Source organism: Erythranthe guttata, chromosome 8, assembly GCF_056151865.1.
Source record: "Erythranthe guttata isolate IM_541 chromosome 8, IM_541, whole genome shotgun sequence".
Taxonomy (NCBI): Eukaryota; Viridiplantae; Streptophyta; class Magnoliopsida; order Lamiales; family Phrymaceae; genus Erythranthe; species Erythranthe guttata.
Window position 1 is genome coordinate 5332977 of NC_142540.1, and position 16684 is coordinate 5349660.

Below are 16684 nucleotides of genomic sequence, written 5' to 3' on the forward strand. Positions count from 1 at the left end.
TATTTAGGAGATTAAATTTGATAAAAATCGAAAATAATGTTTAGGAGACAATAATCTGATAAAAAAACAAAATTAATATTTAGGAGATAAAAAAACTAATAAAAACATGATAAAACTCGAAAAAAATATTTAAAATATTATTTAGGAGATATAACTTTGATAAAATTCGAAAATAATATTTAGGAGATAAAAATCTGCTAAAAGTTGAAAATTATATTTAAAATTATAGTTAGGAGATATAAAATTGATAAAATTAAAAAAATATTATTTATAATAATATTTAGGAGATAAAAATTTGATAAAAATAAAAAATAATATTTAGGAGACAAAAATCTGATAAAAATAAAAAATAATATTTAGGGGATACAAATATGAAAATAATATTTAAAATAATATTAAGGAGATAAAAATTTGATCAAAATTGAAAAAAAAATTACAAATATGACATTAGGGTTTCTTAGGGTTGCCCTAGCGTTTCTTTCTTTTATATATAAGATATCCAATTTTAAGTATACAATAATTTAATGTACGCATTTTAAAATAAAGACAATTAAAATTAATAAATATTACATTTCCCTCCCAAATGCCGTAGGTGATGCGCGGACCAAAACTTGGTAGCAAGTGAAACTGAGTCTCTTGGATGCCGGACCAGTCAACTTCCACGGACGAATACCATCCTAGCTAGAAGTAGGGGTGTGAAAGTCGAGCTCGCCTGTTCTAGCAAGTTCGAGCTCGTCGAGTTTTTCTATGGCTCAAGCTCGTGTCCATTTTGCTGAGCTCGAACTCGAGCACAAGCTTATTTTATTTTTTTCCTTTTAATTATTTTTTTTATTATTAAATAGTATTTAGATTATAATAAAAAAATTACAAAATAAACAATAAATTGTAATTATGTATATATTTTTTTTTTAATATTTATATGGTCTTTTTATAATATTTTATATTATTACACATGATTTAAATAAACAATAATATATAAAAAATAAATAATAAAAAAATAAGGCTCGCGAGTTGGCTCGTGAGCTCACGAACAACTAAAGAAAGCTCGAGTTTGAGTTTAAGTTTTTCTCGAGCCGGCTCATCCAGCTCACGTGTCGGCTCAACCCGTTTACCACAATGCAATAATACATAAATGAAAATTAATAAAAATTAGGGTAATTTCTTTTTTTTTTTTTTTCTGCAAGAGCGGCAGCCCCCCTTGCCGTCCCTCAAGCTATTGCATGGTTACGCCCCTCACCATCGTCATCACCACCTAATATAAAATCTGACTCGAGATATACATATTGAGATTGAAAATCTAAAGGTGCGTGATCATCGTCATCATGCGATGCATTCCGCATGTGCACCTAGCTCCACTGGTCGCGTGTTGCCCTCGCATCGTCATGTTAATCCAGTAATCTTACGCTTGTGTGTGTGTCCTATGATCCTATCCTCTTGTTGTGCAGTAATCTCTTACGGCGATCCCTCGTGTCTAGCAAATTTATCTTACCAAATGACACAAGTCACGGAACCCTTGCCTTTTCCGGCTCCGAAATGTGTCGATATTACAAAATGGTACAACTTTACCATGGCAATGACATTGGTAAAGTCGATAGGGCGTTCGGTTGGTAGGGGCAGTTTGGTAATAAATACCACCCCTAATTATACTTTGTGGAAGCGAAGGGTATTTAAAGTCAAATCACAATCCCAAAACCAAAGGGCGGGAAAATCAAAATCCCCAAATCGCATGCCCATTTTTCAATTGGAATACGGATTCACAACCAGTGCCACCAACAACAGTACCTATTGAAAGAGCACTTCCCGAAATGGCAGGCGGCGGCGGGCGGCCGTTAAGGGCGCTGAACGTGGCGGAGAAGCCGTCGGTGGCTAAAGCGGTGTCCGGTATACTCTCGAAGAATCCGTCAAGCGGAGGGCTGAGGGTGAGAGAAGGCCGGTCCAGATACAACAAAATCTTCGAATTCAACTACGCCATTCAGAACCAGCAATTTCAAATGTCGTTCACCTCCGTCACCGGACATCTCATGGAGCTCGAGTTCGAGGATCGTTATCGCAAGTGGCACTCATGTGACCCCGTCGATCTCTACCATGCCCCCGTCAGGAAACATGTACCGCAGGTAATTTTGCTAAATTTGTGCTTCTAAGGTTATGTGAAAGTATCTCGCGCGTGTGTTTTTTCGGTCTGTGTATTAGATACAGTGCGTTCCATAAGTTCATAGCAAAGTATGCAGTAAAGGCTAGACCTTGAGTTCCGGGGTGGATTTATGTACATATTCATTTTTTGTTTTACGTATACCGGCTTGTAAATTTTATACCTTCGACGTTTTTATGTGTATTGACTCCTGAGAGAGTGATGTAGCGTAGAAGAGTAATCGGGGAAAATTATATATTTGTTCCAAAGTCTCTATCTTTATATTATAATGACGGGTGTGGATTTTTTCTGCCCAGAAAAATAGTCTTTGATTTGAAGGGTCAGTATCTGATGATTCTGGATGCTTCCTTAACAGCTGTCTTTTTCTAGGGACTGACGATAATTGTTTTGAGAATTTTTGACTTATTCCCTCCTATGGTTGTCAAGTGAAAGTTGATTCTGAAGGAAGAGGATTGACCCTGGCTAACTTTGTTTTTGATGATATAAGAGAATGTTTATGCTGATTTACGTGTTCGGGGAATTTGGTATAGATATCTGTTTGGAGAGGGGCCATGAATATAGAATAATGTTACTGTAATGGATTTTATAGTTTCACTCTGAGAATGATTGAACTGAAAGAATTTATGAATCCTTTTTTTTTTCTTAATGTAGGACAAATCGGACATTGAAAAGACACTGGAGGAAGAAGCTAGAAAGTGTCAATGGCTTATCCTGTGGCTTGATTGCGATAGAGAAGGAGAAAATATAGCATTTGAGGTGGTAGAAGCTTGCCTACGAACGAATCGTAATCTCAACATCTGGAGAGCTCGTTTCTCTGCCCTAATTGATAGGTTTCAATTGCTGGATGATATTCTATACTTGTTTATACGGGTTTCTCTTTCCATCTATATTTGCTTACGTACTACAATAAACTTTGGGATGCTCAGGGAAATTCATGATGCAGTGCAGCACCTTGTTCGGCCTAATCAATTGTTTGCCGATGCTGTAGATGTTCGACAAGTGAGTACTGAAAGATCACTGGTTTTAATTAGTTGACTAGTATCAACCTAATATTCATTATTACCTGAAATATATTAGTGTATGCTATAACAACGTTGGCTGTAAAATTTGGAGACCTTCATTATAACTTGTACTGGATTTCCATTGGGCTCCTGATTACAGGTTTTTGTCCTGTATCTGTAAAGTCAATTAAAGTAATTGGTAATACTATGCAGGAAATAGATCTTCGGATAGGAGCTTCTTTCACTCGGTTTCAGACTATGCTTCTGAAAGATGCATTTGTTCTTGATTTCGCTACTGAGGAAAGAAATGTTATATTAAGCTATGGTCCTTGCCAGGTGAGACACACCCTCGTTCATTCATTTATCAAGCAATAGATATGTATGAGGAGTTTAAACAGTCGATTATGTTTCCTTGACACTCTTGTATCTTACATCTTAACTCTTGTTGGCTGTGTGAAGTTTGCACTTTACTGATACTTTTGTTTTTGCTTATCATGATTATTTGCAGTTTCCTACTCTAGGATTTGTTGTAGAGAGGTTCTGGGAAATCCAATCACATGAACCCGAAGAGTTCTGGACTATTAACTGTACCCATAATTCAGAAGAAGGCACCGCTACATTTAGCTGGATGTAACCATCATTACCTTGCCGTCAAATTTAAATACAATATTTAATACTGAAGCTAATGGATCTGTCACTTTGCAGGCGAGGGCATTTGTTTGATTACACATGTGCAACGATAATATATGAAATGTGTGTTCTGGAACCCAATGCAACCGTGAGTCTCTATGAAGCACACAAATTTCGAGAGAATAAACTCATTACCATTGGCAGGTGTTGTACTTACTGTTTTTCACTTTCAGGTAACAAATGTTAGAAACCAGGAGAAGCCTAGGTATCCTCCTCATCCTTTGAGTACAATAGAGCTTGAAAAGCGTGCTTCACGTTACTTCAGAATGAGTTCAGAGCAGACCATGAAGGTTCAGCTTCTTCTTGTCAAGAATGTCCATTTTATTCTCATGTTTCATAGTTCTTTGGTTTTTACTGTAATGACACATCTTGCTTTTGTTGTACTTATGAATTTTATTCATCTAAATAGTTTGGAACTATATTACCGACAAACCATTTGGTTAAATGTGCAAGTCTTGAAAGCACTACACAAGATTTCGAAAAGAAACAAAAGTAAATAAAACACAAGCATGAGGGTTACATAAATTGTCTTTTATTTCCATTGCCGCTCGTTGATAAACTGTAGTCTTAAGTCAATAGGACAACCAGAAATTTAGTAGGGTTGGATTCAGATTCCTCCATATTTTAGATATCCACTGCTAATGGTTTTACACTCTTGCTAGTATGGCGGAGCATTACTACCAGGCTTCCTTGGGTTGTTGACATTTCATTTTTAATAAATTTGGTAGCATAAGCTTTTCACGGGTATAACATAGGAAATTATTCAAAGGATGTCTGCCTGTCCTTAAGTAACTTGGGTTGTTTATTACTAACTTGTGAAGGCGTGCCCAAAGTTAACATGTTTTTATTTATTTTAAGATTAGAAATTGCTGATATGTCCTTCTCAACCACTTATCAAGATCAATTAACAGGTTTTAGTTTGTAATTTTATACATAAAAAGTCAAATGTCTTGCATTCTTTTCCTAGTCATATATGTAGCAGAATTTAATTTTATAAATCTGATTTTCCAAACAGGTAGCAGAAGATCTGTATCAAGCTGGTTTTATCAGTTATCCTCGTACGGAGACTGATAGCTTCTCAGTGAGAACAGACTTGCACGTGAGTATTGGTTTCTTACCTCTGTCTTAAGTAATTGTTTGGTGAGCAGAAAACTATTTTTTAGGACACAGTAAACAGAATCATGACCTGCACTCAGGCAACATATTATATTTTTTGTCTCTTGAACGAACTCTGTGATTTATACCCTTATGATGGTTTAATGGTTAAATTGGTGTCACGGTAATTAGAATGTCTAGATTTCTATATTACACCAAAGTTTAACAGCCAGTAGAATGTATAGCAAAATCATTAGCATGTCAAACTGTGTTTTTAGCATTTGCCAGGATATTCATGCTCTATTCATGGCATGCTGTACTTAAAATATTAGAAAAATAAACACCAATATTTTGCAAACTTTAACTCTGCATGATCATGCCTACTTCAACTTATCAGTATGCATTTCTCATTTGTCTAGAATTTTTATAATTATTTGACCTTTCTGGTTTGTTTTAGACAATTGTACAAGAACAGCAGGGACACCCAACATGGGGCTCATATGCCCAGCGGTTGCTGGATCCTGAAGCAGGTCTCTGGAGAAATCCGAGCAGTGGTGGACACGATGACAAAGCTCACCCTCCCATTCATCCAACAAAATTCTCTGCTGGAGAATCAGGATGGAGTCAGGATCATCATGTTGGTACCACTTCTTAGTAAAAGTTGTTAATTTGGTGAAATTAACCAAATGGAATTCATTCATCTTTTCAATCTGTACTGATTTGGAAGTTGGAACTGTTTGTGAATTTTAATTGAAAATTTGAAATTATAACAGAAAGTGTACGAGTTGGTTGTTCGCCATTTCCTGGCTTGTGTTTCTCAACCAGCCATAGGTGCTGTAACTACAGTTGATATTGACATTGCTGGTGAACAATTTTCTGCATCTGGGACAGTGATACTTGCTGTGAGTTTCCGTCCTCTTATGCTCCTCTTTAATGTAATTTGTAATGGTTGCATCATCTGTTGGTTATATCTGTTGCAATGGCTGCATATGAATTTTAAACTCATTAGATTTTGTAAGCTATGGACTTCAACTATCCCCACAATGTATAAAAGACAGCAACTCAGTTATCATTAAGCTATTTCTATGGTAAGAAGAAGAGAAATTTGGACAGAACTTCAAAGCTACTACAATTTTGTCAATATCATCAATAGTATAGAGTCACCTATCTGTTTATGAATTAGTCACTGGTGATTGATGATTACCTTTTCAGTATATCGACGTCTTATAGATTTTTTCCGTTAGACGATGAAGTTGGTCTTTATGAGTTTTGATATGATACAAGTAGTCGTCCATTGAACTCCAGAATCTGCTACATTCCTGCAACTGCACAGTAAATTTGTATGCAATTAATGTGAACATAAGTAATCGCACTAACGTCTACTGCTCCATTTAAGTCCGCAGAAGTGAAAGAATACAAAAATGTGCCATTTCTCTAAATTATCTGAATATCCAGTTCTAAAGCTGTGTATCCTTATCGAGTGAATAGTTTCCCCCCATTTTGACTATCATGGTGTTATTGTAACTACAGTATCTCATCCGACTTTGACAGTCCCATCTTTATGTTTAGAGGATCTCAACATAGCTGTTCAATTTGAAAGATAAGAAATGGTTTTTGGAGCTGCATAGGTTCCATGAAAGCTATCTAGCGTGGGTGGATGTTTAGGGGAGAGTTGAAAAGCTTAATTCCATGCTTCTGGGGAGAAATACACAATTAGTTTGGATTATTTTTGGACAATTTTTCAATTTTCTGAAAGTATATTCAGAAAACAACTCTGTTCCAAACTCGACATCTTAGTTTTCAATCCTATTTCCAGACCACAAACCTATTGTTCGGAAAACTCTTTTTAAACGTTTTAGAAAGAGTCTACACACAGTAAGTATTTTATGCGACTTTGGCATTCAAGTGATGCATTTAAATGGGTTGTTACATGCGAATAGCTATGCCTGGAAATATATAGCATATGTGGGACTCCCAAGAGGAGGACCATCTAGACATAGATAGCAGTAGTGTATTAAACTTTTGGGGCTGGCTCAAATATGTACTTATTCCTCTGAGTTGTTGCTATTTCCTTCATCTAGTGCTGAAAATTTTATGATTGATTTTCCTTTTTTTTTTGGTTTCCTAAGTGAACTTCTGCTTCGATATATTTCCCAGAAAAATTACTTGGATGTGTATCGATTTGAAACGTGGGGAGGTTCTATGATCCCAACATACAATTACGGGCAACAGGTATTTTTCAATCATCTTACCTTTTTTTTTTTTTTTTTTTTTTCTCTGTCTGATTCATGATATATCCTCAAGTATTTTCCCAACATCGTAGGGATAGATACATGCAAAGGCACCAAATCAATCTATTTCATATACTGCAGAAAGATGTTCAACCTTTATTGATGTATTTCTAACTTATATTTGCCTTTTTTCTACAGCAGAATTTTGAAATTGTTGATGCATTATTATTCCTTTTCTACTGACAAGAAAATTCAGACAAACCAATAAATTATGTATAGGCTTCTGTGAAGTTATGTGCAACATATATATCACTGGGAATGCATGTGTTAAATGTCTTTATTCATTCACAAATTACTGTTGAACCTTACTCTTCTATTTTCTGATTGAATTTATTGGTCCATTTATCCCAATGTTGTAAATGAATGACTATAGGTATGAGGATGAAGTTAATCTAATTTTTCAATTAAACTGAAGAACATTAGTTTTTTTTCTTTCTTTTATTCAAAGAACTTCCAATTTTGTTGTTTAAAACTCTTTCATCTGGCATGTCGTATACCTGCCAAACTCAGGATGTTTTCTTTAGAGGGTAACCAATTCAGAAACATTGTATACCTTAGATTGCAAATGGTTTAGAACTCTAGATAGTAACTATCTGCAGTATGTAAAATTTAGACCGTCCTGCCGCCACAAAAGTTGAGAAGTTAAAACAAGAAATAGCAAGGCAGAGGCATACGATTGTTCATCAAATTGTTCAATACTTATGATTAATAGTTGCCTCCTGTTTCAATTGATTAATTTAGAATACTGTTACATATTGAACGCTTGGTGGTTCATTGCAGTTTACACCCACCACGTTAACTCTTGATTCAGGAGTCACCAGACCTCCGCCTCTTCTAAGTGAGGCTGATTTACTAAGTTGTATGGACAATGTAAGAATTTTTCTGAATTATGGATGAAAAATTTACATTTTTACATATTAGTCTTATTTTGAAGAGCTTATTTACATCCTTACAAATATATTTAAATTTGGCAGGCAGGTATTGGAACAGATGCGACAATGCATGATCACATAAAAAAGCTTCTTGATCGCTTTTATGCCACTAAAGACTCAAACATGCGTTTCTCACCTACAAAACTTGTAACTTCTTCCTTTCTCTCGGAGATTATTTATTATCTCATGACTACAGGATTATCTCTTTTTCCTGTCTATATGAGTTGATTTGCTTAAAAATGTTAGTCGACATATATATTTGATTATCAGAGTTTCCAGGACTAAAGAATAACAAAGTTTCATGCAATTGCCACAAGACATATAACTTTGTTTTTCAAGAGCACGTTATCCGCCCACACCCACACCCACACCCAAAAAACAGAAGACATAAAATAAACCAAGATGCAAACAAAATAATGATATGAATAATGGCTGTTTGTTTAAGATTTTGTGAGATAAACCGATCGACAAGACATATTATTTCTGCTGTTGTAATGGCTATGGATTGGTATGTAGAATAATGTGCCAGATACAACATGGGCCAGGAGCAGAATAGACTACTGATATTATTCTGCGATATATTTGAAATTCAAAATCTATTTGTCAAAGGTAGAAACAGTGGGTATCCACATAGGTTGTGGGAGAATGTCTGAACTAGTTTATGAATAGGTGCATGGACTTATCACCAACTTAGACTTACCATTTTGACATGTCGTTTGTTTAACTCTGAAGATTTATATTGCTGAAAACTGATAATCTGAGTATGATTGTGGAATCTTATGCCAAAATGTTATTATGTCTGTATAGGTTATGGTTACTCTCAATTTATGTAGAATATCATCTTCAACATTATGTTGCCACTTGCTTGGTGTAGCTATTCCATTGTCGTCTTCAGTGCTTTGTTTGTTCAAGCACCTTAGAAACTAGTTCACAAATTTTCGATGCTCCTTGGCGCCTCTTTAGATTCTTCAACAGTTTTAAAAATTGCTTTGTATTCTTATTGAAGTCTTTCTCCTAATTTATTTTTATAGTTACTCGTTTAGTTGTATCAGTTCAACAATATGTTAATTGAAACCAGGAATAATATTTGTACACTATAATCAAGTCTCCCAAAACTTCTAATGCCAGTTTTATGTTTTACAGGGTGAGGCACTAGTAAAAGGTTATGATGACATGGGGTGAGTTAGATCTGTTAATATCAGTATTTGCCAGTATATCGCCCATTGCATGATCGATTTCCTCTTTAAGAACTGCTATACATCGCATTTAAATATATGTAGACTGGAGCATCATGATCACACACACCTATGTTTAAGAAAGTCTAAATGTACTGAAATGGCCAAATGATGCAACTATTTGCCTTCTTTTTCCCCCAGAAAAAAACTCCGACTTTTCTTGTAGACTAGTACTTAATCGAATCTGTGTTTCCAGCCTCCATATTCTCATTTCCTCCTCCTTTTTTTCCTCCAACGGATTCCTGTTTTGACTTTCTTTTGCTCTATCTTTACGTTCTTGTCTTTGTACACTAATAAAATTTCATACTAAATACCAGAAGATAACTTCCATTAATGTAGATCTAAATCATCACTCCATCAAGTCCCAACTATCACCACATTGATCTTGAACCTTGTTCCTCAATCGGTGTTACTGCCAATAAATCAGGGGGCTGGCGGATTTTTTTTTTTAGTTGAGTCTTGGTGGTTATATGAAGGATGCAAGTTCAGGTTGTTAACAACGTACAAATGAAACTCCATGTCCTAAATTAATTTCCTCCTTCCACATTATTTTATGATAAACACTACCATTTTTTCTTTTATAATTATGATTCCCATTTCTTAAATTGAGAAGGATCACGTCACTAGAAAAACTGTTGGTTGCATCGACATGGGTGCCTAATCATTTGGATAGTATTGTGAGATAGACGAGACTTAAACATGTATAGTTAGATAGACAAAGAAGCATCTGTTTAATTAAAAACTGCAAGCTTGTTAAATGATTGGGTTTCCATTGACCAGTTATGAATTGTGGAAACCGAATCTCCGCGCTATGATGGAAAGTGATATGAAAGCAGTTAGCATGGGCACAAAGAGAAAGTCTGAAGTTCTGGACTCTTGCCTACAGCAGATGAAAGCCTGCTTTGTGGATGTAAGATACTGTTTATGCATCAATTTGATCATTCTTATCTTTTTTTCTTTAACATACCAGCTTAGTCTAATGTCTAGTTCTTCTGTCATTTTCCTTCCTATCTGTTAACTTGGGATATCTCTGATCTGGGTTTATGCGTTTACTAAACACTAGATGTCACCAAATATATCTGCACATATTTCTGATGTGCTGGAAAATTCCTTGCAAATGTGAAACTTGTATTGACCTGTGAATGACGTGTGCAGTTAGACTGAATGTGAAACTTGTATTGACCTGTGAATGTGTTCATGCATCATCAATATGAAATATGTTGTTGGTATGAGGTGTTCATGTTCCTCTTATGTTTTCTACTAATTAATAGTGAATAGTGTCCACACGTGTATTTGCAGTATATTTCCTTTTACTCTTGTGTAATTTTTCATAGTTTTTATCCGTTCCTTTTAGTTATGAGTTTTTTTACAGGCTAGATTAAACAAAGAAAAGCTGTTTGAAGCAATGGATGTTTTCTTTGAGAGGTAAATAAGATGGTTTCTTCTGTGCCTGACAATTCCCTGCCTTTACTGAAAAGTATACTCTGCCTATGCAGATCAAATAGAGCTAATGGCAATGAGCAGCAATCAATTGGGGAGGTTGTTCGAAAATGTGGTCTCTGCCAAGAATCAGATATGGTCCTTAGGAAGAAGCCGGTACTTCTGATAAACTTATTTAGGTTAATGCTGTTATAACAGGTAGTATGGTAGTATTCTAGACGGGTGTTAAGTACATTGTGACTCCAACATTAGTAGCAATTAGCGAATGCTGAAATTGTTTACGGTAGTGATTTAGATGTTTTCTGTCAATGATCCCTTCTTGCGTAATTTTTAAACCTTCGCGTTTTCTTGGAAGTAAAGTGTTTTACTATCTGGGCATGCAGCTAGAGGTTTATACTTGATTGTTTCGTTCACTGTGTATTTCGTGATTCTTAGGTCATTAGATGTCAACTAGACTCATCTAATGGCCTATCACAATGCCTAATGCATCATAAACCTCTTACGTCTTTTTCTGGAATGCCCTTCTAATGTCAAAGAAGGTTTAAGTTGGATATATTGAACAAACACTCCATATACTGAAACAAAGCTATTCACCAAATCTTTGTTTACATTTCTCTATGAGCTCTAATTTGTTATCCTCGCATCATACTTCACTGTTTTAATATTGGGTAGGTGTATTGGTCAATCTTTGCTGTGTAAAGAAACTCGTTATATAATTTACTTTCGAAGTAGGACATGTTATTGAAGCTTGTCAACTTCATTTTCTGCATTGAATGATTCCCTCTCTCATCTGCAGGATGGAAACTTCATGGTTGGTTGCTTGGGCTATCCTCAAGTAAGTGTCTCCTTATAACTTTGAGCACAATATCCACTCTTGACTTTTCAAATTAGTACTACACTGACAAATCTTGTTAAGACACACATATAGCTAGTGAACATCCCTAGTTATCTTATATAGAAAGAGGTGGCCATACGGTTTGGAATCCATGGATTGGATGGTGTTCTATTTGGCTCACGCTATTAAGAGTGTGGAATATGGTTCAATTAGATCATTACTTAAAACATTGACCACGTGGATCAATCCAGTAAATTCCTATATTCAGAAACCGGATCCATATTGGAGCTTATTCACCAATCCATAGTGGATAAGCAAATAATTTGTTTTAGTATCATCAGGGACCAAGAGACTGCATTCCTTGAATTTTTTTAGTAAGTATGGCAGGATTAGGGCCCATGAGATTGCATTAAATACTTGAGAATCTGCTATAGCTTTGCATAATTTGCTTCGAAACTTTCTAAGTGATGGTGCCGGTATGTGCAGTTTTTTTTGTTGACTTTAGACTTATTTTAATCTTCTTTTAAGGGATCTATATCTGATGGTTTTTGGCTGGAGTGATTGATAGAAATTAGGGCTACACGACATGAATTATCACAACAGCATAAGAATAGATAAACTAATGGCAGGATAAGTGCAAGGTCTTAAACACATAAACATGCCATTAAAATGTCCGTATTAAAGTCTGAATAACTACTCCTACAAATCCTATGAATAATTTTACTATGAAACTGAACATAAACCAACTCCAACATAATAGAAAACCAACTCCTAAAGAATAGAAGATCAAAGTTGACAACAACTGCAGAAGTAATGGGTGGTTATGATATGACTTAGTCCACTTCATTAGATATCGTCTTCTTTCTTCCGGAGTATGTGATTCGTGTTGTATCGTTATGTAAAACAGGAATCTGCACATTTATGGGTTATTATTGCTTGACGTCAAACTATTATCATCTCACAGTAACTTGGTACTTTTTCCTGTAACTTTCCAGTGTAGGAATGTCGTCTGGCTTCCAGGATCTGTATCAGAAGCCACAGTTACCACAACCATTTGCAGTACCTGTTCTCCAGGTTGCTTATTGGATTTTTTGGGAATTTTTTTGTTGTGATGTCTTGTTTATTTCACTAGCTTACTTGTGATAATTGACTTCATTTTTATATGAATTTTTATCTATAATGCAAATTTCATTGACTTGCTGACGTGTAAACTGTCTACAGGACCTGTTTACATGATTCAGTTCAAATTTCGCCGGCTGGAAATACCACCAAACTACAATGTTGACCATTTGGGTAAGTTTAACCTTCAGAAATTGTGGGCAATTCAATATTTGCATTCACTTGTTTTCTTTAATTGTTCAATAAATTATTGAGGAAAAAATTGGGGTTGCTAAGAGTAAAAATTGGAAAAGTTCCATTATTGAGTGAGACACGGAAAATTTGTGGAAAGTTACAATCCCACCTCACCCACCCGTCATTGCATTTTCCTTCTCTCCTCAACTTCCTACCATAGAAGCTATACGAACTATGACATGTTTTTGGATCCTAGAGTGCTTAAGTACATGCACCTATTAAGTTTGACAAAGGCTATAATGGCTATTTGCTAGCAAATTATGTAAGTCAAAATTGTATTTCTACGGTAAACGAGGGCCTATTTCAATTGTGCTTTACATACTGATAAGTGACCTTTGCCATTAGGGTAATTGTTACAACAGTTAGGCCAACAATCCCCTCCTCAGTTATTTCCCCAATTATGAATTATTTTAGTAACCTTGCTATGACGTCAACTATGGTTTGCAAGCCCACATCTCATGCATTCTACGCAACAATTGCCAACATTATCATTCTACAAATAAGGAACTAAATTTCAAGATTTTGCAAACTTAAAGAGATTTAATCATGTAATTCACTTTATTCAATTGAAACATGGCAGAATGTCAAGATTTTGCAAACTTAAAGAGATTTAGTCATGTAATTCACTTTATTCAATTGAAACATGGGTAAAGTCCGGAGCTAAATCAATGTAAATGAAAGAAATCAGCAATATATTTTCGGTACAAACTAAACCTATATTGTGCTTATTTTCTTACATTTCAATAGTTTTTTCATATATATCTTGCATTGACATATTCGAGGAGCAGTTACGTAAGGCACTGGTATTTGGTCAATTTGTAATAGCAAGTGTAGAATATTTTTAATGTAAATGATGCTAATTGAGTTGCTATACCTTACATAAGGTCGTGATGTTTGATCTTTTTCTCGGTGTGGCAGCATAGACTATTTTAAGTATAGTAACCTAAACTGAACTGGTGTGATTACTCAGGCTGCATTGGTGGTTGTGACGATACTCTAAGGCAGCTAGTTGAAATATGCGGAACTGGATCACGCACCACCTCTAGTGTCCCTGGTATGTACATATTTGGATTATTTTGAGAACTTATATGAGTAGTAGTAAACTATGCTGCATGGGCACCGTGACAATACTAATCCAAGGACAGATAATTTTCAAAGGTTACAACATGACACAATAATGAAACTTTAATTAAAAGTTCATAGTAATAATTACGTTTAGAAACTTCATTCCAATTTCTTCTAACAGCTTAAGAAATAATTTTTACTATTCTAATCTAAGAAAAAAATATACGCCTTGTGTCCTATATTTCAATGTCCATTTCGGTCAATGTGAAATTTCTTACGAGAGTGAAGGAAATTTTTGGCATATGTGATAATTTACCTGTAAATGTAAAAATTGAGAATGAAGTAAATTTTTGGGAAATATTTCCATTTTATAAACATTTTATAACAGAAACTTCATGACAGAAATTTTATAAGTAGGAAAAAACTGTATGTGATAAGTAGGAAATTTATAAGTAAAAACATGTTAGCTAATAAAAAATCATACAAGATAGAAGTTTAACAGAAACTGTGTTAATTAAAATATAGCCACAAAAATTCTCAGAGAGTTTATTAGTAGATATAAAGAGAAGAAACTCACTTAAGCAACATATTTTCCATTCTGAGGCTTCAACAAACATTGGGATATTAATCAACTTAGCCAAGTGTTTGACTACTAGGTAACAAGGTAACGTAATAACAATTTGCCTATGGTTTTAATATTTAATAACCATCAGCTGACCTGTGAAGATACTTTCATGGGCAAGTTAGTACCTATATCATTCGTTTTAACTTGGCCATTTTGGTGATTAGACCAGTTCCACATGTAATGCTCGTTACCTGGATTTAATTGTCATTTTGATTCAGTAGCCGCTCTAGATTATTGCAAATTTCATAGTCAATGTGAGACGTGACCTTAGAAGTTAATTTAACTAGCTTACTATTGTGTCCTATTATATGTACTATGTTAAAGTTCGTTAACTACTGTCTACAGGGAGAGGACAAGGGCATACATCATCATCCAGCAGCGCCCAGCAAAGCAATTCTAGAGATCAGGGTGCTTGGCAAACAGCTTCTTCTGCTTGGCAAACAGCTTCTGGGTCACATCCTTCTCAGAGTTCACGAGGTCGTAGTGCACGCTCTCAGCGAGCTGGCGGTGCACCAGATGGTTTGATTTCTCTACTATCTTTTTTCTTTCTTTTCTGAATTTACAATTGTCATTCCTGTGCTGGTATGCATGGCTTTTATATCCGTCTGGACTACATATTTATGTGTATTATCGTCATCTAAGTTCCATAGGTGCTCTCATATTCACAACTATAACTGATCTTTTCCTTTTCAGTGTAACGAACTTCTAGTTACGAGAAAATGAAGTTGTTTATTTTTTTCTAAAGGAAAATGGCAGAAATTGCTTGCGCTTATATATTTGCTACATTTATTTTGCCTTTGATGTTTCCCATGTTATGAATTTTACCATAAGATGAATCAGCATTCTCTTGAGCAGAGATTTTGAGAAAGTAGAAAATAAAATATGCAATATTAGAATTTTTAATTGCATCACCTGACTTGTTGAACCTAGAATGACGAAATATCTAATTTCCTTTCATTTTCTCTTTCTTTCTTCATTGGATGGCACAGGAGAATCTTCAATTCCATGTACCTCATGTGGTGCATCTTGCAATCTGCGCACTGCTAACACTGAAGCTAACAAAGGGAGGAAGTTCTATTCATGCCAAGCGCAGGGATGCAGCTTCTTTGTGTACGTCAAATTATGCTTTATCGATGTTCTTTTTTGCCCAAGCAATAAATTCTTAGCATGAAAGATATTCTCCTTGTCCAAATATTCTGGTAGAGCATTTCTCGGAGTTGCCCTACATTCACTACGTACATATTCTGGTGATCCTACCATTTTTTTTTCGCCTTTATTTCATGGAACATAATGCTTCATTCTGATTTACGGACATCCTTCATAACAAGTTACAGATGATATCATCTCATAGGGGGTAATGTAGTATCAGCTTGTGCAGATAGATTCTGTTTGCATAATCGTCTTTTTAATTTCTCAATGGTTTTGGTTTATATGTCATCATTTATATGCAATACAGTTGGGAAGACAACACAAATAGTGGAGGAACAGCCGCACGAGGAGGCGGTGGTAGATCAGCATCCACTACGAGCAGGAGAGGAGGTCGAGGCAGGGGTAGCCGAGGTGGAGGAAGGACAAATGACGTGGCATTTGTTTCTGCTACAGGCGAGCCAATATCCGGCAGGTGTTTTGTTTGTGGCGAACCAGGCCACTTTGCAAATGTTTGCCCAAGTCGTGGTAGGTAAATACTTCCCTGGTTTCTTCTATCAGTTGGGATTTTATTTTTTTCCGTACAGAAGGAGATTTTAGTCTTATATTATGTTCATCAACTTAAACTATTTGTAGGCATGTTATCTGTCTAGTTGATTGATTAGATTTTCTTTTGAGGCTTTGACAGACAAAAACTAAATTAAATGTTTGTTGTGTTATCCATCTATTATTGGCTCTTTTATTTCTGATGAAATTACTTGTTTAGTATTTCTTTGGTCGTATAATGGACGGACTAAATTTTTATTACAAAAACTTGATGGTAAAAA

General features: G+C 35.3%; 1 protein-coding gene across 1 annotated transcript; it reads left to right on the forward strand.

Annotated features, from left to right (window-relative positions):
* Window positions 1-1654: 1654 nt before the first annotated feature.
* On the forward strand, window positions 1655-16611 carry TOP3A (topoisomerase 3alpha). The gene is made up of 24 exons (XM_013002150.2): window positions 1655-2114; window positions 2801-2979; window positions 3076-3148; window positions 3364-3486; window positions 3659-3780; window positions 3856-3928; window positions 4014-4130; window positions 4856-4939; window positions 5393-5572; window positions 5709-5837; window positions 7093-7167; window positions 8007-8096; window positions 8201-8305; window positions 9302-9336; window positions 10174-10303; window positions 10766-10818; window positions 10890-10989; window positions 11630-11668; window positions 12664-12742; window positions 12890-12961; window positions 13992-14075; window positions 15057-15230; window positions 15701-15821; window positions 16168-16611. The coding sequence occupies exons 1-24, from the start codon at window positions 1806-1808 to the stop codon at window positions 16391-16393; spliced, it is 2772 nt and encodes a 923-aa protein (XP_012857604.2). The 5' UTR covers window positions 1655-1805; the 3' UTR covers window positions 16394-16611.
* The last annotated feature ends 73 nt before the right edge of the window (window positions 16612-16684 follow it).

What these genes read in the sequence shown, in the direction of transcription:
- TOP3A (XM_013002150.2), top strand. Translation starts at nt 1,806, where the DNA reads ATGGCAGGCGGCGGCGGGCGGCCGTTAAGGGCGCTGAACGTGGCGGAG. An exon ending in TAAGCTATGGTCCTTGCCAG is followed by an intron (nt 3,487 to 3,658) that starts GTGAGACACACC and finishes GATTATTTGCAG; the next exon opens with TTTCCTACTCTAGGATTTGT. An exon ending in CTGGGACAGTGATACTTGCT is followed by an intron (nt 5,838 to 7,092) that starts GTGAGTTTCCGT and finishes TATATTTCCCAG; the next exon opens with AAAAATTACTTGGATGTGTA.